General features: G+C 39.0%; 1 protein-coding gene and 1 long non-coding RNA gene across 4 annotated transcripts; both read right to left on the minus strand.

Annotated features, from left to right (window-relative positions):
* Positions 1-2,225: 2,225 nt before the first annotated feature.
* On the minus strand, positions 2,226-3,702 carry LOC139434860 (uncharacterized). The gene is made up of 3 exons (XR_011644163.1): positions 3,655-3,702; positions 3,311-3,416; positions 2,226-2,498 (listed from the first exon to the last, which is right to left on the minus strand). It is a non-coding gene; the product is annotated as an uncharacterized lncRNA (long non-coding RNA).
* A 3,513-nt stretch (positions 3,703-7,215) lies between these two features.
* Positions 7,216-20,251, minus strand: LOC117456271 (metal transporter CNNM3). Of its 3 annotated transcripts, none has more exons than XM_034096085.2 (11): positions 19,524-20,251; positions 17,881-18,215; positions 17,030-17,206; positions 15,705-15,862; positions 15,115-15,258; positions 14,880-15,038; positions 13,776-13,945; positions 13,067-13,163; positions 12,144-12,274; positions 11,200-11,329; positions 7,216-7,613 (listed from the first exon to the last, which is right to left on the minus strand). In XM_034096085.2, exons 1-11 carry the CDS (start codon positions 20,226-20,228, stop codon positions 7,564-7,566), a joined length of 2,256 nt encoding a protein of 751 aa, XP_033951976.1. In that variant the 5' UTR covers positions 20,229-20,251; the 3' UTR covers positions 7,216-7,563. The 3 variants fall into 3 exon arrangements, with proteins under 3 accessions (XP_033951976.1, XP_033951979.1, XP_033951977.1); XM_034096088.2 differs by lacking the exon at positions 7,216-7,613 and adding an exon at positions 9,955-10,266; XM_034096086.2 differs by lacking the exon at positions 7,216-7,613 and adding an exon at positions 10,456-10,688.
* Positions 20,252-21,365: the final 1,114 nt, after the last annotated feature.

The raw sequence follows: 21,365 nt of genomic DNA on the forward strand, positions 1-21,365 counted from the left end.
TTCAGTGCATTGTGGTGCACCAATTTAAATGTGAACGTTTAGCACACAAGAACAATTCATATTGCATTCTTTCTTTCTGGTTATTTGATACATTACACCAATCTATTTCAATTCAATACAACAGCTCTGCCATGAGTTAAACTTTTGTTCCGTTTTTATGTTTAATGGCGTAAATGTTAACCTGCCTCCCCTCCTCCTTCAAGGCACCCTTTCACAGCCTTCAGCATCATTCCCACTCTGGATATAGTTCCCCAAGTCACCTGCATGAAAACCTCAACCTCCATCCTGGATCCCATGTCCTCCACTCTTGTCAAGGCCTGCCTCCGCAAACTCACTCCTCTGGTCACGTATCATTCAGAATTTACAGAAATGAATTCAACTACAGCGGATTTGAAAAACCACATATGACACAAAAAGGAATTGAAACTAGAGAACAATTAACTCAATCTTTATTTAGTTTTGAATGAAGTGAAATAATGGTAAAATCAGTGTCACATGTATCGCCTATCTTCTCTGGGGATCAACATCCCGGGATCCGTGTCGAAAATACATATACAGTACAGAATAAAAATACAAAGTATAGTATGTCAAAAATATAATAAAACACGACATCTTTTAGTATGTCGAAAATATTTTTGAAAAATCGACAGTATAGTATTTAGAAAATATTGAAAAAAACTAAATAGTATAGTATGTCGAAAATATCGGAAAAAGGGACGTTGTATTGTATCTCGAAAATATTGGAAAATTGCATACTATTGTATGTCGAAAATCTCAGAACAAATAGTATAGTATGTCGAAGATATTGGAAAAACTACATAGTATTGTATGTCGAAAAAGTTGAAAAAAATACGTCTTATAAGTTATATGTTAAAAATATTGAAAAAAAGACTCAGGATAAAAGGACATATAGTACGTGGGAAAGATTGAAGAGAAGTTGTACTATTATGCTATCTTTAGGCATAATATATTATGGGTCTCAGATATATACAAATATATAAAAAACATGTCTATGATGTGCTCAAAATACCAAACAGATCATGCATTTTAGACATCCCTCATATCCCTCTATTTCAGGCCTTTTAGAGAACTGCAGGTTCGGGGTCCTTAGCTTAAAAAAAAAAAAAAGAGGAGGGGGAGCTAATGCCTGCTCAGAATTATACGAGAAACAGCTAAATGTTCCAAACCACATCAAGGATTATTTCTGAAACAGTATGGAGCTCAAATGCTTTTTCTATTGCCGGTTTACCACGGGTTTATTTCCTGCCTTTTTACACATACTCTCTCCAGTACAGGTTAGCGATGGTTGCTAATGTAAACAAAGACCATATTACGTCCAAAACACGGCGGGCATTGTTTCTGATAGCAACGTTTCTGATAGTGCCGTGGGTCCACATTTCCGATATTACCTCATATCGGACGCAAATCTAGTATAATATTACGTCTAAAAGTATACGACATAGTATTGGAACAATTGAAGAGAAATTGTATTAAAACGTCATGTCTTCATTATCCTTATAAATATGCATACATTGTTGCTGAAACAGAGAGCAGTAAAATATCTCCCATATGGTCTAGCGCAGAGGTGGGGAACCTCCGGCCCCCGGGCCGTATACGGCCCGCGAGACCATTTGGTATGGCCCTCGAGGTAATTTATAAACACACGCAAAAATTAAAGAAATCTAGACCGCAAAATAATTAAACAAGCAAGTGCCTGTTTTTCCTGGCAACGGTCATGGTTCTTGAACACAACACGAGCCTAACGTGTCATCACGTGGTATATGTCTCGTGTGATGGGGGTGCAGTGCTGACGGAGAGCACCAGAACGCCACTCCGGGACTTCAAAAAAATTGCAGTACCCATAAGTCCGTACCATAGGGTCCGTACACATGCTGCAGTTTCTGCGTGGCTGTGTCTTTAGTTGAAAGCCCAGTGGCGATCTGCTCATCTGTCATACTGATCATACAGGCATTTTATGACAGGCCAAACAATAGTTGCATTGGTTGAAATGACAGTGGGTTAATGATGGTCCCTTCGGGGCATTATGTGCATCCAGGGCACGAGTACGGTTGATCCACTGGAGGCCTTTGTACACATTGGTGGTGGTACCACCGCTGACAAATGTCACAGCAAATCTGAGAAAACAATAAATACTTGTTATGTAAGGTATGCATTATGTTATTTTTTTTATGATAATAGAATATCTCTAATGTATTTCCCACTAACATTCTAACCATTCCTTCAATTATCGAAATCTTTCAAAAACATAAATGTTGTGTTATGAGAAAGAAATGTATGGAAAAACAAGCAAAACATTCATCCTTTATCAGATAATGCTGAAGATGCCAAATATAGTGGCAATTACCAATGCAAATGTTATGTTGATAAAGTCTGGAAACATATTTCTGCTAATTTTCTTTATTTGCAATAGGAAATGACCCAATGTTCTTCATCCTGCTCCTCCATCCCGCAGTAAAAGCAAAGCCTGCTTAGATCATCTGTTGAGACAAAACGTAATCAATATCTTCAGATAAACCACATTGCAGATTTGGGGTCAACGTGACCCATTCCAATTTTTGACTAAAAGGTCAATTACACATTTGTTGTGGTCTTTTATTATTTTGTGTGAAGAAAAGGCAAAACACACACAAACACATAGCTTTTCTAAATGATTAAATCTGAGCACAGAGGAGCCATCTGCTCCTCCTTTCACTCTCCTTACCCGCTGTAGAATGGGAACCTGCACAATGTCATTACAAAACATCCAAAAACTTCTTTCGCACTGTACGCATCAATTTAAGTTTGGTTCTCATGGTTCATCACATGTATTAGCTTTACAGCTTTGATTATAATAAGTTCAAGGTAAAAACTAACTGAGGATATCAGTTAGAAGTAATACACACCAATGAGCACATTGAAAGGAGGAAGATGGGGAAATCTCACATCTTAAATAAACCGCAGAATTGAAAGAGTGTTGGAGTGTGACGTGTGTAGCCTATATGAAATTGCAGTTGAAGATGCCTGCCTGCGATGCTTCATATGTTATCTGTTTGGAGTTGAGATACACAATATACTGTATGTAGTGACTATTACCCTAATCTATACTTAAGCCACTGTGTTGCTTTTAAAACCCTGATAATGTCCCTGGTCAACATTAACACAACAGTACCAATGGTCCAAGCAGTGATACAATACAACAATTTGCATGGCACATTATTAATATACTAGGTTATTGATGCATACTTATGAGATACAATTAATAAAAGTAACTACATGAAGTCATTGACAATGTTGAGAAAAGGTAACAAACCAGATTCTCTGAGGAGAGAAGTAGCAATGTCCAGCCTCAGCTCGTGCACTGCCTTCTGTGAGGTTTCAAACTCAATTGCCTCCCCCAGTAAAATCTTCTCTGCAAACTGAAGAGAACCTTGATTAGTATATGGACTGCATGGTCTATGATTTCACCCTCAAATGGAATACAGACAAATGACCTAACAGATTTAAAGAATGACATATATATGTGTATATGTGTAGTTTGACACAATTCAATATATCTTTGATCAAGATGTATAAAAGCAAGTCAAGATATTCAGTCTAATTGCTACTGAATTTGAGTTTGAGAGTAATGTTTGGCTAAATGCATTTCACACTCACTTTTAAGGCCAGGACACCACAGGATGTGCTGTCTTGTTGGCACAGGCCGTGGGGGGGGGGGGGGGGGCATTGCCCCCAAAAATAAATAAATAATAAAACCGGGGAAAAGTGAAACAAAGTGTCCGAAAATAGGCACTCATGAGGCGGGCAGAGTCCCCTGTCAACTCCCGTTACAATAATTAATATATATGAAAAACGTTCTGAAATGACATGGTATTATATTTTCAAACATAAAGAAAAAACAACTTTTGTGACTTGAAAATAACATTAAAAAAGGACATAGTATATGTCTAAAAAAAATTGCAACGTTTATATGTTGAAAACATCAGAAAACATTTGATTGTACATCATGTCATAAAATGTATCTTCATATAGTACGTCACAATATATGTCATTAAATAAAATGTCATAGAAAACGGTCGGAAAATACTCTTAAAATGTTTTTGTAGTAAAGTATGTTGTAAATAACATAATTATAAAGTGTGGGAAATAAAAACAAACACATTTTAGAACAGGATTGAGTTTATTTCCTAAGAAACTTGATTATTGAAGGTGTTAAATGTAATGGAGTCTCGATGCACCAAAACAAACCGGCAGCATTCCCAAAAACTAAAATAAAGTTCTATACAAACGTAATCTTTACAGAAAGAGGAATTGCTTTAAATGTATACCTCTCAATAACTCTTGTAGTAACAGTGTTATTGTACCTGAAAACTGATTACCTAAAAACTACATCCTCAAATTATAATATATCTAAGCAGTCATATATTAATACACACTTCTTCAACCAGAGAAATCTCTCAATCAGTACAAAGTAACGATTATCCTTTTACATTCAGTCTCTTGATACCATACACATGAACTTATTACAACAAAACAAAAGGAAACGGCTGAAAAATATTTACTCAGAATCACAAAGATGTCTCCTGGAATATGGCAATGGTGATAACAATGAATGAATCAAATACAAACATTGAATAAAATGGACAAAAAAATAAACAGAAATGATGGAAATGTAACAGAGCCGACTCCTAAATAACCCTGCTGCTGCTTAAATGGCAGAAGTTTATTTTAACAGTGCTCACATGTGTGTTGAGCATATTCATATATTTGAGTATAATAATACACAACCTTAAAATCTAAAGCAATACAATGCAACATACACATAATGCAGCACCGATATTGATCCAAAAGAACCTCTTTAGAACTAAAACCTTGAATATGAACATTTTACTGCACGATGAATACTTTTAGTGATACTTTTTATTTCAGGAATTGTAACTTGTATACGAGTATTTTTATAGTGTGGAACGTTACTTAAGTAAAGGATCTGATTATTTATTCTACCACTGCACTCATTTCCATTAATTAAAAATAATTATCGCCTTCGAGTGCGACCGTGTTCGAACAATACGAATTTAAATACAAAGTGGGTATTTTTGAGCACACATCTGAGTGTATTTCTGCCGTGGGTATTAATTGTTTCCCCAATTTTTGACAGTGTTGTTGCAGAACAAAGGAGCCACTTTATAGCGAGTATAGACTTCCTCAACAAGGTTTGCATGTGAGTACTGCATTCAAAATATCCTTTAAAACACAGATTTTAATACAGCCTACAGAGAGATTCCTCTTTACGGTAAATACATGAATGTACAAACTGGAAACACAAAGGGTTAGGTTTTTTAGAAGCCATTTCTGACATATTCTATAATTATGTTTACACTCGTGCAACAATGGCTGACAGAAGCTTCCCATGCATGTTAGGCAAATCATCAGGATGGGTAAGGTGAAGACTGGATGCTTGCTTGCTTATGTGTACTAGTGAAATATTGTATGTCACTCACACACAGACACACATTCATAGACAGACGGATAACACAAACAGATGTGAACATGTACTGGAATGGTACAGTGACCAAAACATATGATAACAAAGACAGAAGATTTAGAGAGATTAATTTAATCTCCTGCAAAGCCTGACAACTCTTCCTCTTTGTGCCAGAGCTCCATTGTTGTCCGAAAACTATTTAAAACACACGAATCGGCCACACTGCCACACCGAGGGACATGTTTCATCATTAGCATGAACACATTGGAGTTTATCTTTGCCTCAATCCCACATACACTGTCCTGCTGCTCCTAAAACTCACCACAGCACCGAATGTAAGAAAATATGGCCGAAGATATTAATTTGATCGTTAAGATTATTGTTTAATTGTATGTCAATCAATTTACTGATTGGAATTCAATTCAAAATGTTTCAAACTGATACAATCAGTTGAAGACAACGACATCACTGTTGTACAATTACATGTGTGCAATATGTAATTTGGAAAATCTACTACATATGTAAATTGTAATTACCTTTTACTTATATATTTTTTGTGCATGCCCTATATCTTATCTCTCTATCTTCACTTTTGCTGTAACGGTGTACATTTCCCCGAGGAATAAAGATATTCTGATTCTGAATACCTGAGTTTTGGTACAGATACCAACTGCATACTTTTATCAATACCTTACTTGAAGAAATACTAAATTAACTTGCTGATTAATAATCTTTCAAATAGACTAATCACATCTTTCTACAAAACGTTGTATCCTCCCTTCACCTAAAAAGCAAACGTTTAATGTTTGACCACATGCAACTGAACACAATATGAATCCAGTGTTAATGTGGAACTATATGCTGCGCAGACATTGGATACAAAAGAAAACACTGATGTTGCACGATTTCTTGCTTTTGCCGAGTTTCTTCGATCTATGAAATGTCAGAAAATGGGGGAAATCTGCCCAATTTAAGACCAAAGTGACGTCTTCCAATGCCTTGTCTTTCAAAACACAAAATATTCAGCTTGTATACATAAGACAAAGAATAGCAGCATATGATATGATTGTCATATGATGACAAAGACAATTAGTTGATTAATAAAATAGTTGCCGATTCTTTTCTGAGAATGTATTCATTGTTTCAGCTCTTTTTACAACCAACAGCTTCACCTGGAGGCCCTTTAGTTTCTGTTCCATTTCAGCATCGATACAAAAATATTAGTCTTCTTTTTACTTTGGTTACATCCTTGGCCACAGTCCTTTACCCTTCACTTGACTTAATGAATATTTAAATGATAAACTAACCACTGGAAGCGGAACACACACACCTTTGTTTCTGACAGCAATGTTGTGTGAGGGTAGAAAAATGTGGACGTACCTTACAGCTTGAAAAATAGCTTAAGACTATCGACAGTGCACAACCTCAATGTGCAAATCTGCTTTTAACCAGCCGGTGTTATTTCTTTTGAATGTCTCAAACGGACGGGTACACACACACACACACACACACACACACACACACACACACACACACACACACACACACACACACACACACACACACACACACACACACACACACACACACACACACACACACACACACACACACACACACACACACACACACACACACACACACACACACACACACACACACACACACACACACACACACACACACACACACACACACACACACACACACACACACACACACACACACACACACACACACACACACACACACACACACACACACACACACACACACACACACACACACACACACACACACACACGTAGCTTTGGCACCCAGACAGTCACAAGTGAGGAATCATGGCAATGCAGAGTTTAGTACAAACCTGGAAGAAATATAGTTCAAAGTGTATGAAACAGCATCAAATAATATTGCAATGAAAATCACAAAAAAGGAATGAGATATGTGAGCAGTGGATCTACAAAACAAATAAAATCACTCTCACTCCAGTCTTGTCCAATAACTACGTTCCAGCCATAGATGAGTCATTAATAAAACAAACTAAAATCTCTACTGCGTTGGGGCAGGTCTGAACCGCATTACCCATGAGCCTCTTCTTCTGTGGAGCTCTCCTGGGCGCTACTGCCACCTGTGGAACCCGACCAATGAGAAGGAGAGTTGGGGTGAGTGAGGGATGATATCAAATGGAGAAAACACACACACAGGCGCAGACACACCCATTTAAAGGTGACGGAGGACATAGAAAAGTGGGAAACATGCAAGATGGCACGAGAGAGATGAAGAAGGGCCAGAGTTAAAGAATAGTAAAAGAAGAAGTCAAAGTGAAACAAGACTTCTATTTTTTGCTCCAAATGGAAAGAAAACGAATTAAAAACCTAATTGCCCCTTTTAACAATTCCAACAAACAAAAATACAGCTTTTTTTAGATTGACTTTACATGTTTTTTCTTTAATTGAATTGCTGCTTATATTTTATCACCGTTATATTCTGTTACTAATTATATATATATATTTTTTTTGCATCCAACCGAAAGTATTTCATACAATTGTACTTATAATCGTAAACAAAGTGACAATAAACATCATGAATCTCTGAGAGGCAAACTCAAATTAAACATCTGTGTTTTCAAAGAAATTCCGTAAATATGATATTTAATTTAAATGTTCATATCAGTCAGCCTATCATGCTTCTCTCAGAGGCTTCTTCTTCTTCTGTGCCATCTTGTCTGTCTTTTCTACTACACTTGGTGATCTAACACACCCTCAGACAGACATATTGGAGTCCTTCTGCTCCAATATCAAACTCACTTTCTGCTCAGTGGTTTGGACGGTTATTTTCTGATCCGTTTCCAACTGAGAAGTGATGCTACATCAACCTGCTGACTGATTACTTCCCTCACAAAAACTCATCAATGAGTCACATTGTTGCACTGGGTGACATGTTCCTCCTTTACCATCAACACACTAGAGGTTTCTCAATACTCAATTTCCCCTCCTCGACTCCTCGGTCCTCCGGTAGTGACCCGGAAATGAATTTCAGCGCGCCATGTTGAAGGACATCTCATTTCTCTAAATGCACCGAGCATCGAGGAGGCTCTCTGGAGGAGCTCTAACCGAGGAGACACTGATGGTTCCTCCACGGCTCCTCCGCGGATGCATTTCCGGGAATGGTGGAGGCGTGACGCACGGCCGGACTTATCTCAGCCAATGACAGCTCTGCATGCATCCCTTGGATATTATATTAGTAACTGCTTTCTGCTGTGAGGTCCGTGCAGAAAGCAGAGCAGTGTGTAAAATATATATCACTCAGTATAACAGGCCTACATTACTTTCTGTATTTGTATGCTATAGTTTAGTAGATATCTACAAACAAAGAGTCGATATTTTTCTAAGACCATTTAGTGCTTCACATAATAAAACACACAACGGCTGTAGCCTGATTATGCTTTAGGAGCAGTAGGTGTGTGTGTGGTACAGTGTGTAGGTGTGTGTGTGTGGTACAGTGTGTAGGTGTGTGTGTGGTACAGTGTGTATGTGTGTGTGTGTGGTACAGTGTGTATGTGTGTGTGTGGTACAGTGTGTAGGTGTGTGTAGTACAGTGTGTAGATGCGGCGGACAGACGGGTCTCAGTTGGTTTGGTGTCCTCTGCTTAATTTTAATTTTAATACTTGTGCAACTTTTGGCCCGTAATTTCAATTCCCCATTTCAGCGACCAGAGAGAGGGAGGGGGGGGGGGGATATATCCAGTCTCTGATTGCGTTACGTTATTATGAGAGTGCTCTCATACTTGTTTGATTCTGAAATTGTATATATTTATATAAATATATGTGTGTGTATATGTCTGTAGCCTGTTATCGTCTCATTATACCGCACTGTGAATGAATCAAAGTAAATATACAAGTGGTCATGAATACATCTGTCCATCAGACAGAGGCTGCTGTGCCTCCGGTCATCATTAATGGACGTCTCTTTAAAATGACCGCTCAGAGGAGAGGAGTTCTCATTTCTCTCACCGCCTGCTGCTTCCCCTCCTCACTCCTTGGTTCCCCTCCTCGGCTCCTCGGCTCGCATCTCCTGTGGGCGGGACTAAGTCTCGAGGAGGGGAGTCGAGGAGGGGAAATTTGAGTATTGAGAAACCTCTACTGTGTGTTGTGTTATTTTAAAGCAATCACACAGTCCTGCTGCATCAAATACTCAGTAGAGAACCAAATGTGGATCGATTCGAGTAACATTTTGATTACAACTTTTTTCGATGATTTTAAGAGAATAGTTAATGTATTGAAATATATTAGGGTTTATAAGTGTATTGTTTTGAATAGGTTTAAAGGACATTGTTGCCAAATAGCAGTACCCAATAATTTCTTTAATATCTTAGGAGATTAAACTTTTTTTTTTATTAGGGTAAAAATGGCTTTCATGTAATGATTTCCAGAACCACTTAAGATGAAAGGATCATCGATTGACTTTAAATTGAAAATAGGCTTGGTTGTACTTTTATAATGAAGAAAACTTAAAAATAAGAGCTTGCTTAAGCAAGTTCTGCAGTTATTCAGACCTGTATTTACATCTATGCACTTGTCCCTTTCACCTCAAGTAGTTTCTTTGGCTTCCTGTCGCTGAGCCTCCATTAAGGATGCCAGAATACACATTTGATCCCTTTAAAGTCATTATAATATTATCTTTATTGATAGAAAATCCTGACATTTCTGTGTTAACCAGATATGACACAACATTTACATACCCAACAGAGAGAAGTGAGATGATTTCAGGGAAAAGCAGAAACTAGGAAGAAGACAAGATGGAGAAATAAAGGTTATAGAGCCTCACACACACACACACACACACACACACACACACACACACACACACACACACACACACACACACACACACACACACACACACACACACACACACACACACACACACACACACACACACACACACACACACACACACACACACACACACACACACACACACACACACACAAATACACACAAATAAGTCTTATGAAAATAAACTGCACCCACTGCACCGGCAGATTTGAAAGGTTAAAAAGAGTCCCGTTACACTTTCAAGAGGAGTGTGTGTTAGTGAGTGTGCTGTATGTACTGTCTGTCTGCATTTCATTTACCTCATGCACAAATCAAACTAACAGTAGTTCTCAATGGTGTCAAAGATTGAAAAGTTTACAGGGAACGCTGCACAGCCAGAGAAGAGAGACGAAGACATGGAGGCACGCAAGGAAGGAAAAGAAAAGAGAGAGAAAGAAAGTATTATAATCAGCTGAAAGCAAACAGGAAAAGGCAGCAAGAGTACTACAAAGACGTTTCCATTCAAATAGAACTGGGCAATATAACGATATTATATCAACATCGTGATATGAGACTATATTGTCTGAAATGTGCATATCATATATGGCGTTTTTTTATTCCTCTTCTTTTATTTGCCTTTACCCACTTAGTCCCTTTATCAATGATACTGAATATTAATCATTATAAATCGTATAGTGTAAATGTTGTGAAAGCTCAAATAATGACCCCCACAATATTGCCGTAATATTGATATTGAGGTATTCAGTCAAAAGTTGTGCAATATTTGATTTGGTTTGCCCAGCCCTAAATTCAAGAGTTTTAGCGATTTATCAGTAATAAAAGGTTAGTTTTGAGCCCAAACTGCAGCAGAGATCAGACGTGGTTCAGACGCACTCACCTTGCTGCGTGGTGTTCTTCTCGTTGAGCAGCTTGGTCTGACTGTTGGGCAGGATCTTGATCTCTGGAGGATCAGGACTCTGACCGACCCGCGACGCCATGAGAGCGTTCAGATACTGCAGACGTGTCACCTAGAAAAACAAAATTGAGCAGGTTGACTCAACATCACACTTTAACTAAAGACTGTCCGGCTGTTTAATATCGATTTGGAATGTGAGTAGAAGTGTATAGAAATATATGCAAGCAGAAAATGCCTTAACCACAAACAAATTGTTTTTTTTAATATATGTACTTTTGACGTCTCTATTCAACAGGTGCCATTGACAAGCAGCTAATAATGAAACACATTAGGGTCAAACAATATTTTAAGAGATGTGTTGCCCAAATCTTGTCTGCAAGTCTCAAACCAAGAAAGTAAAACAGGCCTAAGATTGTCATGGCAACACTCGGGTAGGGGGATAATCTTGACTGTTGGGGGGGTAATGTGAAAAAGCTACGCTATGGGTGTAAGAATGAGTATTTCACTCTTCATTGACTGCTGTTTACAATCTGTATTCCTCCCTGTGGATTTGGATTCATGTTGCTCTGGGAATTCAATATGTACAGGTATATTCATTTGTTAAACAAAGTGATACATTTATAATTATATCCATAATTATAGTCAAATAAAATAAATATGTTTGATCCCTAATCGGGTCCTTTTGCATAACAGTTCATGTTGATGGGTATTTTTGGGCTCGATCTTGGAGTCGGACATCCAGTTCATCTTGGACATCCCAAAAATGTGTGTCTTCATTTCATTTAAAACCTTTATTTATGCAGGTGAATCCCATTGAGATCATTGCTCTCTTTTTCAAGGGTGACCTGCTGAGTGTGAGGGTGTCTGAAAACACACACACACACACACACACACACACACACACACACACACACACACACACTTACGCGTATGAGCTGCAGGTCAGTGAGAGCTCGGACGGTGTAGTCGGGACAATAACTGGACGGGCTGGTGGCGTCTGCTGACTCGAACGGATCTCTGGGAGACTGACACTGGGTCGACACAGGAGACTGATGCACTGCACACAACACACACACACACACACACACACACACACACACACACACACAGTCAGCACAATTTCTGCAATCCTGCAACCTCATTTTTATAGCCAGGTGTCGACTCAAATAAACCTCAGTTACATAAACCATGACAACAAGTGAAAACTGCTGCATGCTTAATGTTTCACCTGCATGATAAATGCTCAAACTTGACAGAACATGTTGGAGGTGAATCTAACCTCAAATAAACTTCACCAGTACTATTTGTCATTATTGTACAAATAGGCTGCCGTGATCCCTCCCAAAAAGTTGATTACAAAGTGAGTCATCCATCAGAGAAATATACAAGACGTTCTCTAGTTTCGAATGTTGTAGTTGAGGGAATTTGCTGCTATTTTAAATTTGTGTGATTGTAAATTTAATACGTTTGAGTTATTATTATTTTGGTTTTTAATTAATATATGACTATTGAAGTAGTTTTCCTTAGTATTTTAAAGGGTCACAATAAACAATGTAAAAGATAAATGAAAAGAAGCTAGTACTGAAAGTCAAAAATTGTATGTATAAAAATTGTAACATATCTGTTTTTAAAATGAAAAGAGCTGTACAGTCTAAAAGGTAGATATCCAAATAAAACTCATGGCTCTAACATCTCTGATAAATGGGTTTAATGTCAGCAAAAAAAAGTCAACCGTCTCCTGATTTTCTGTTCAATTAAAATACTGATGATCAAATCTTATGAACCTCCTTCTGTGTTTGTAAGAAGTTTCTTCCATATAAAACAATCGTCCAGTTGTTTTTGATCTCACCTGAAGATGGCAGCGTGAGCGCAGCCACGCCGTAGTATGTAAACGCTCCGTTCTCAAACTTCAGGCCCTCTTTCCCGATCTCCACCTCCACACGACCCTGAACACAGACAGCAAGCATGTTTATGTTGAAACATTCGGGCTAAATAAAGAAAAAGTATACTTTAAACTCCCAAAGATGTAAAACTGTCTGCTTTTTACAAGCCGGTCATTTTTTTCTTGTGAATCTGATTTAACGACAGTTTCTCCCCGTCCTTAAGTTTGCTCATGACGTTTTAAAAAAGAGATAATTCTTCTAGCTGATAACACAATGTTTCCTCATAGGTATCTACAAACACTGTTTTAAAGTATGCTGTTAAACACATTAACCTGTGTTTTTTCTTACATTTTTATTTTATTTGATAGATTTATTCAATATGTACTGATCTTATCATGATTTGTTATTCTATACCACAATATTGTAGATGCTTATATTGAAGTATCCTGATATTTAAAACTGAGATATGCTTGAAAAACTATTTTAAAGTCTCAAACTCGTTTTGAAGATGAAAGTAAATCAACCAGTAAGTCAAAATGTCACTCTTATATCTACATACATGTACCTCTTTTCTACAGTGACAGTTCATATCTTGTGGCTTCAAAGTATTCTTATAAAGTGATAAAAGTACATTTGACTGAAATAAATGTGTGAATACAATGTGTGTGTCCCCACCTGCAGCAGCAGGATGAAGTAGTCCACCGGGTGGTTGCGTGTGTACAGGTAGTGAGCCGCGCTCAGGCGGTTGGTCGGGTCAAAGTGCACTTCCTGGTTGACACTGGGGTGACGGAGCAGGTGAAACAAGATCTTCTCAGAAACACGTCCGGGGCTGAAGTGTGACACCTCTGCAGGGGTCAAAGGTAAGAGACACACGATATGGTGAACTGTCAAATATGTCTATTCAATCAGACGTCATATAACTTCTTTGCAGTTTCCTTGTCCTATTATCCTGAGCCTTCGGCTGAATTATAATAAGTGACGGGAGCATAATAATGACATGTGTGGGGTTAAACTGTGACTCTTTTAATCAGTGTGAGGAGCGTGAGCAAACACAGCCTCACTCAGTCCGTCCCATCACACACACACCACTGTGAAACCTTTGGAATCAGCTGTTATATTCATTCTTTTCGGATTTCCTTTCATATTGGCTTTTGTAAAAAAGATTTCAAAAGTTGTATTTACTAAATGCAGGTGGTCCCAAAAGTAAAAGAATACATGATTAAAAACTAACATTTTGTTGATGTTGCCACATAATTGACAGGTGAGAAAAGTGTTGGAAAGTTGGATTTATTTTTCATTTCAGAGAAGTCTCGATGTTAAAGTATATGTTGTCAGACTAAAGCACTATAAGCTGATATTTCTTGTTAACCCAAAAGATATATTTGATTTCTTATGTGAAGTTTGCATGTTTATAAAAGCCTCATTGTGCACTTGACACTGAAACCTGTTCCTACTCAAATCTCCACACATCTAAATGCTAAGCTTCCCGTTTCTTTGACCAAATACGAGGGATTTCTTCTCTCCCCATCTGTTGCACAGAGGACTGTTTGTCTCTTTCTGCCATTTCATTTGCAAAACAAACCCCCCCTTTTTTTTTACCAAATACCATCCATTTGTAAAAAGGGCTTTCTACAATCTAAAGGCATAAAAGACCATTCAAAAATATAGACTATCCTTGAGCCTTTTGAATGTATCCATTCAAGCTTTGGTTGCAGGAGATAACTTCATACAGTAGTGTACATACTGTATACGTATGAGCGTAAGTTAAGATGGACAGACCTCTGGACAGGAAGCGGTGTGTGGCCAGCAGGAGCTGTGGGGATGTTCGGATCTTGGGTTCTCCCTCGGGAGGCTTGAAGAGAGAAAACTCCTCGTGAACGGTTCGAGGCTCCAGAGAAATCTCCAGCGGGGCGAGGGGCCGCTTCACCTTCCTGTCCACTACAGGAGGAGGAAATCTCAATGACATACATAGGATGCTAAATGAACAATCACATGTACAAATCGACAAACTTACAGTAGCCGTCAGATTCATCCAGGATCTCTGATTTGATGATCTCCTCGATGACGTCCTCCAGCGTGACCAATCCCAGCACCTCGTAGAAAGGATCCCCCTCCCCCTCGTTGTTTACCTTCTGCACGATGGCCATGTGAGAGTTACCTGATAGTAGAGGAAAGATCAGAAAGGAGTTTATAAAGAGATTATTAAAAGGGTCAGTTCAACCAATTCACAAAAAATATACAATTTTCCAACAATTTGAAATTATTAACAACATTAAGATCCTGCTTTAACATTAAGAAATAACCTTTTTATATTATTTGTAACTGCATAACAGTCACAGTAGACATGTTTTTATTTTAAATGCTTAGTACATTTAGTAAAAGTATTTCATGAACAACAGCTCTTCAATGTACAAAAACATTTCATAATAAACATTACAGCACATGTATTCAAATATTCAAGACTTGTAATACCTGCTTAGAACTTATTTTGAAGGAACCTTGATTATAGACTTTTCAAGCTGTAAAGATATTTAGTAAATACATCTAAATAAAAGGATGAAAAACGTTACAGCAAAGACACCTCTGCTATGAGTGTGAGCACACCTTTCTTGAACTCCTCCAGCATGGCGTCCAGTTTTGTGTCGTTGAAGACGTAGTGCAGTGGGTGATTGTAAAACTTGGTGATAGTCGTCATGGGGGTGCAGTCGTCCGGGTCCACCAGAGCCAAGTCCTTCACGTACAGGATCTCCACGATGTTGGACCTGGAAAGTCAAACACAAGTTAATGAGTGGACATGAGAATTGCCATGTGAAGAAACCAAATACCAAATCTATTGTTTGTTGGCACTGAACGTTGTCTTTGTGTGTGTTTGCCTATGTGTACTTTTGTAATGAGTTATTATAGGTCACTAAACCAACATTACCAAGAGAACTCAAGTGTGCTCCAGAGAAGGCTTAAAAAATAACTCTTTCATTTGGAAAGGTTTAAACCTTGAACTGATCCACATTGTTCTGCCTTATGGCTGAAGGTATCTAAATCCACAACTATATAAAAAGGAATAATCTAACATAACGTAGGGCTGTGCAATTAATCGTATTTTAATCGCAATTACGATTTTGGCCTGCCACAATTATGAAAACAACATAATTAAAAAAAACGATTATTTTGCTTTGCTAGGTTGTGACAGTGCAACATATTTGATCTACGGTAATTTATTTTGGTCTAATTTTTATTTATTTATTTATCATATTAATATATGTTTAGTAGCTTGTGGAAGTGCGCTCCAAAATATTTTTTGATCTTGTTTATTGGTATTTATTATGTTGATATTATTTATTTAAATACATCATTTATTTTAGTATTGGTTTTTCAGTTGAATTATACGTTCAGGGTAATCAACAGTTAAAAGGATACTGTTCAAATTATTATTTGTATTTTGTTTTAAAGTTCAATAAATTGATGTTTTCAAAGTCAATGAATAATCGTGATATCAATTATTGACCAAAATAATAGTGATTATGATTTTTGCCATAATAGAGCACCCCTAACATAACGTAAATAAATGCACCAGTGGGACATACCAGTGCGTGAGATTTATTTTCAAATGAAGGAGCTAAGTAAAATTACTTAAATGTCTGTTCTTGCATAAAATATATATTTTGTGCAAGAATTTAAACTTTTAAGGACCTGTGGTAACTCTCTAATATTTGTAGGGATAACATTAAACTTTACATTTTTAAATATATATTCCTAGCAATATGTTTTGTATAATACTTTGAGTGCTTTAACCAAATCCATTTCTAATCCTTCCCGGTCTAGCATTTCAAAATTGTAGTTTGTAAGTACAATATTCTCGTTATTTATTGTTTTCACCATAAAACTACAACTTTTGTTTCAAAGTTTTGGAGAAACCGTGTTCCTGAGCCCACCTCTCCTCCTCGTAGATGGGCACCCTGTTGTACCCGCTCTGCATGATCTCCGACATGGTGGAGAAGTCCAGGATGACGGAGCTGGGCAGCATGAAGCAGTCCTTCAGCGGGGTCAGGATGTCCTCCACCGTCTTACTGCGCAGAATCCCGCGGCTGAACTCCTCCTTCACAAACTCACTGGGACAGAACACGGAGTACATGAGACGTGGAAAACATAAAAAGCTTTTGAATCAGAATTCCTTTATTAGTCCCGCAGCGGGGCTATTTACAGTGTTACAGCAAAAGTGGCATAGCAGGTAAAAAATGCATGCAATAATAAAGAGTACATATATTTAATATGTGTATATATATATATATATATATATATATATATATATATATATACGACCCAAATATGTATATATGTTCATTTTAATTCATTTCTTATTTTAAAGTTACTGTACTGTAAATAACTGTATAACATTTTATTTGCATCTTTGATTTTATCTTTAAATTGTATTCATCTCTAATCTGTGTGAATCTGTGCTCATTCTCACCCTGTTGCTGTTAAACTACTGAATTTCCCCACAGGGATTAATAAAGGTCCTTCTTATCTTAATCAATTGTAATCATCATACAACCGAGCCCCAATAAACTAAAATACATAGATCAAAGCATACAACAAACAAATAAAGTAATAAACATTATAATAAAACAACCACGTTTAGGGCCTGTCTAAATGTTATAGTACCCTATAATAAAGTAACTATTTACTATACTATTTTAACTAGCTTATTTAACATTTACAGGAAGGCAATTACAGAGATAAGGGCTCCAGAGATGCAGATTGTGATATGCGTGTCTTTATTTACCTGTAAGGATCGTTGACACTTGTGCGGATCATCTCCATGGCCCTCTCCCTGATCCCACAGGTGGTGATGTCCCTCCTTAGCGCCAGGTCCAGGATCAGTCCCAGGGGGCAGGATAGGGGGAAGGTGAGCACCAGACAGACCTGGGCCAGCCAGGTGAGACCCGGCGCCAGCTGGAAGCCGTACCCGGAGCACACGATGTGAGGAGCCAGCTCAGCCAAGAGGAAGATGAGGAAGCCGCTGGTGAAGACGGAGGAGAGGATGGAGCCCAGCGCCCGGTACAGGAGGACCCCGAGGACCGAGTGGCCCAGGACCGACAGGAAGAGCAGAGAGCATGCCTGGGGAGAGAGGATACAGAGAAATATATTTAGGGTGAGAAACTCAAACTCAGCTGTTATATTCTTAATCCACAATATGTTTTCATCCTTACAAAACATTTCTTTCCATCATGCGTACTGTTTTTACAGACTTAACACTTTATAGGGCACTATTAGGTTAACCCTAACGCGTTTTAGGCCTCTGCTGATTGGTCAAATTCCCCAATGGCGTGCTCTGTGGCGTAGAGTGATCTTCGCTGATTGGCTGGGAGAAAACCACATGCTTCTCGACCTCACTGAGGGACGCCATGTTTGGTGTGTGCGGTTATGGTTCCTCGCCCGATAAAGGGTTAACTGTCTTATTTAAGTGTAAGAGAGTATGTGCATTGACATGGTTTTATTTAATGCCTAGCCTCTTGCAGAGTTATGTTTTGTTGTCCTTTATTGATAAAGGTGAGACACTACAGGCAAAAACATTGTACAATTTTGAGTTTGGACAATTTTTGTTCCATAAAATGTCTTTCTTTCAGTATTGTCAATTTGTCATACTGATATTCTGTACAAACTGTGAAGTCCACTGAGACAAATGTAACATTTGTGATATTGGGCTATTTAACTAAACATTGATTGATTGACTAGCAAAAATAAAACACCCAAAACACATTTTGTTGTTTTTTTCCTCTGTCTACTAATTCCCTCAAAATTAAATATTCTGAAATGTGTTATACAAAAATTCTCTGTATGTATGAAATACACTAGATAACTTCGAAAAAGGAGGAGAAGAATTTTACAAAACTATTTATAAAAAAGGTAGTATTCTCAAAATAATGTCTTTCTCATACTCTGAGCCAGAATTCTTCACATCAGTAGCACTGACAAACTTTCCAGTTTCACTCCCATCTATTTTGTCAAGGTTTTTACAAAAGGGGTTGGTAATATGTTATTAATAGCCTGAATAATGACACATTGTATCCTTGAAAAACATGGCACAAAGTATATATTGTTACGTGGCTGTTAATAGTATCTTTGATTTGGGGAATGATACAAAAAGATACCCAGGATCCCCTCTCTAAAAACCTTGATTTGTCATTTAAAAATGTCAACAAAACCAAAAACGTTTAACATTTATAAAGTTTTGGATCTGGTTTGTTCAGATTATCTCTGTGTATGCAAATTATGACATTCATTTTCAATATTATTCATTATAGAACAAGATTAGTTGTATTAATGTAGGCAATAACCTTGGGAAGAGTCATAGTAATACCCTAACAGCTGTCCCGACTCTGCCTGCTGATATATGACTTTCCCACCTTGTTTTCAGAAACTTACCAGGAAGTTCCCTCTCCTCCTGATGGGCTCCAGGCGCTTGGCGGCCCGCTTCTCCTCCTCGGACCCGCAGCTGTGGAGCACATACAGCTCCACGGGGTCCAGCCACAGCAGGCTGAGGTTCACTGTCCTCAGCAGTCCGCACACCAGCAGCAGCAACACCACCAGCACCGCCAGCCCCCAGGGCGGGATGTAGTCTGCGGGCAGCACGGTGTCGGTGTTGATCCGCAGCCTGTCCGGGCCCGAAGAAGCCCATTTCCCCCCGCTCTGCACGCACAGGTGGTAGTAAGACTTCCCGCTGCCGACCCCCGCAGAGATGCTCCTTTTTCGGACCTCCACCGTTATGAGCCCGCTGTATTTCTCATCCGGGGTGAACTCCCCCGTCACCTGGAAGGCAGACTGCCCATGGCTGGACTCCTGTCCGCAGGGGTCAGGCGCATCCCCAACCGCCCCTGCCGCTCCGCCAGCTGCCCCAGCGAACGCCACCCACGGCCAGCTTCCATTCAGCTCAGTCCCGTAGAGACGGAGCTTGAACGTGGCTCCTTCTGGCGCCGAGATGATGCGGTCCTTCATGCACACCAGGCCCGCCGGGTTCTCCAGTCGCAGCCCCAGCACCAGTGGAGCCTCTTGGCTGCAGGCGCCGTACCTGATCCCGCAGAACAACAATATCTTCCACAGGAACCATAGACCTGCCAAGCTGGCCACCATATTGGAATTGGTCAGCCTGGCTCTGTGCGGATCATGTGACTCCTGCCCCACAACGGCCCCGCCCACCCGGGCTGAGCCAGCCAAACAAAACGAACACTGCAACTGAGCTCCGTGGCGGCCATTTTGGCTCTACGTATACAGGCGGAGCTCTGGGAAATCTGTTCATTTTGGGGCTTGGTTCTGAATGGTTTTTGTTTTACAGCACCGCCTCCTCTGAAAGTCAGCGAATTGGAGTAAGTAGGCTTGTTTGAGACAAGCGAGACCGACGCAGACCTGCGCAATTGCGATCAACGTCTTGCTTGTACGTTGCATGATGGTTAGTCATTTTGTCCGACTTGCTCTGGAGGCTCGCCTACATGAGACGTTGAAATCTCGCGGGACAAAGACGCCCGCAGACTTGAGGGCGCGGCGAGGCGGCGAAATGCTTGATGGTAAACGACTCGCTGGTATCTCGAGCTGAGCGCTCATTGGTGGTTTTTACCCCGTGCTGCTGATGAAACTCAGCAAAAGTTTGTTGTTGTTTTGTGTCAGTTTTACGTCGCCACTTCCATTCACATTTTTCATCATTGTTCCACAATGTTTATCGTCATGAAATTAATATCTATATATGTTATACTATACTATACTTGCACTGCTTACCGTTTTCATACTTTATATATCTTAACATATTCATACACTGTTCACACTGCTCACAGGCTGATGTGTACAGTGTATATCTAGTGTATTCATACCCCTCACTGTTTATTCATCATTCAATTAATTATATATTTTATTCTGTCTATTGTGTACATTACTTTTCACTTTACTGCTTTGTGCACTCCTGGTTAGAAGCTAAACTTCATTTCGTTCTCTCAGTACCTGTAATATGTGCAATAACAATAAAGTTTAATCTAATCTTGAGCAGGAACAAATGTATTTACTTAGTACATATCTGACATTAACGATAAAACACATGTGTGCATTCTTTATAAATGCAAACCGAGTCAAGCCGACTCCGGAGGCGGTAGTATGCACCTTAAAGATGTTTGCAATCCGCCAAAAAACCGAGAGAATAAGATCAAGAAGCCGACTCCGAGCTGTCCGACTTCAGGCGAGCTTTTTGAGACCTCCCCCGGCTGCGATCGGCTATTCTCGTCT

Source organism: Pseudochaenichthys georgianus, chromosome 12, assembly GCF_902827115.2.
Source record: "Pseudochaenichthys georgianus chromosome 12, fPseGeo1.2, whole genome shotgun sequence".
Classification (NCBI taxonomy): Eukaryota; Metazoa; Chordata; class Actinopteri; order Perciformes; family Channichthyidae; genus Pseudochaenichthys; species Pseudochaenichthys georgianus.

What these genes read in the sequence shown, in the direction of transcription:
- LOC117456271 (XM_034096085.2), bottom strand. Translation starts at nt 20,228, where the DNA reads ATGGTGGCCAGCTTGGCAGGTCTATGGTTCCTGTGGAAGATATTGTTG. An exon ending in GGATGAATCTGACGGCTACT is followed by an intron (nt 15,039 to 15,114) that starts GTAAGTTTGTCG and finishes CTCCTCCTGTAG; the next exon opens with TGGACAGGAAGGTGAAGCGG. An exon ending in ACACCGCTTCCTGTCCAGAG is followed by an intron (nt 13,946 to 14,879) that starts GTCTGTCCATCT and finishes TGACCCCTGCAG; the next exon opens with AGGTGTCACACTTCAGCCCC.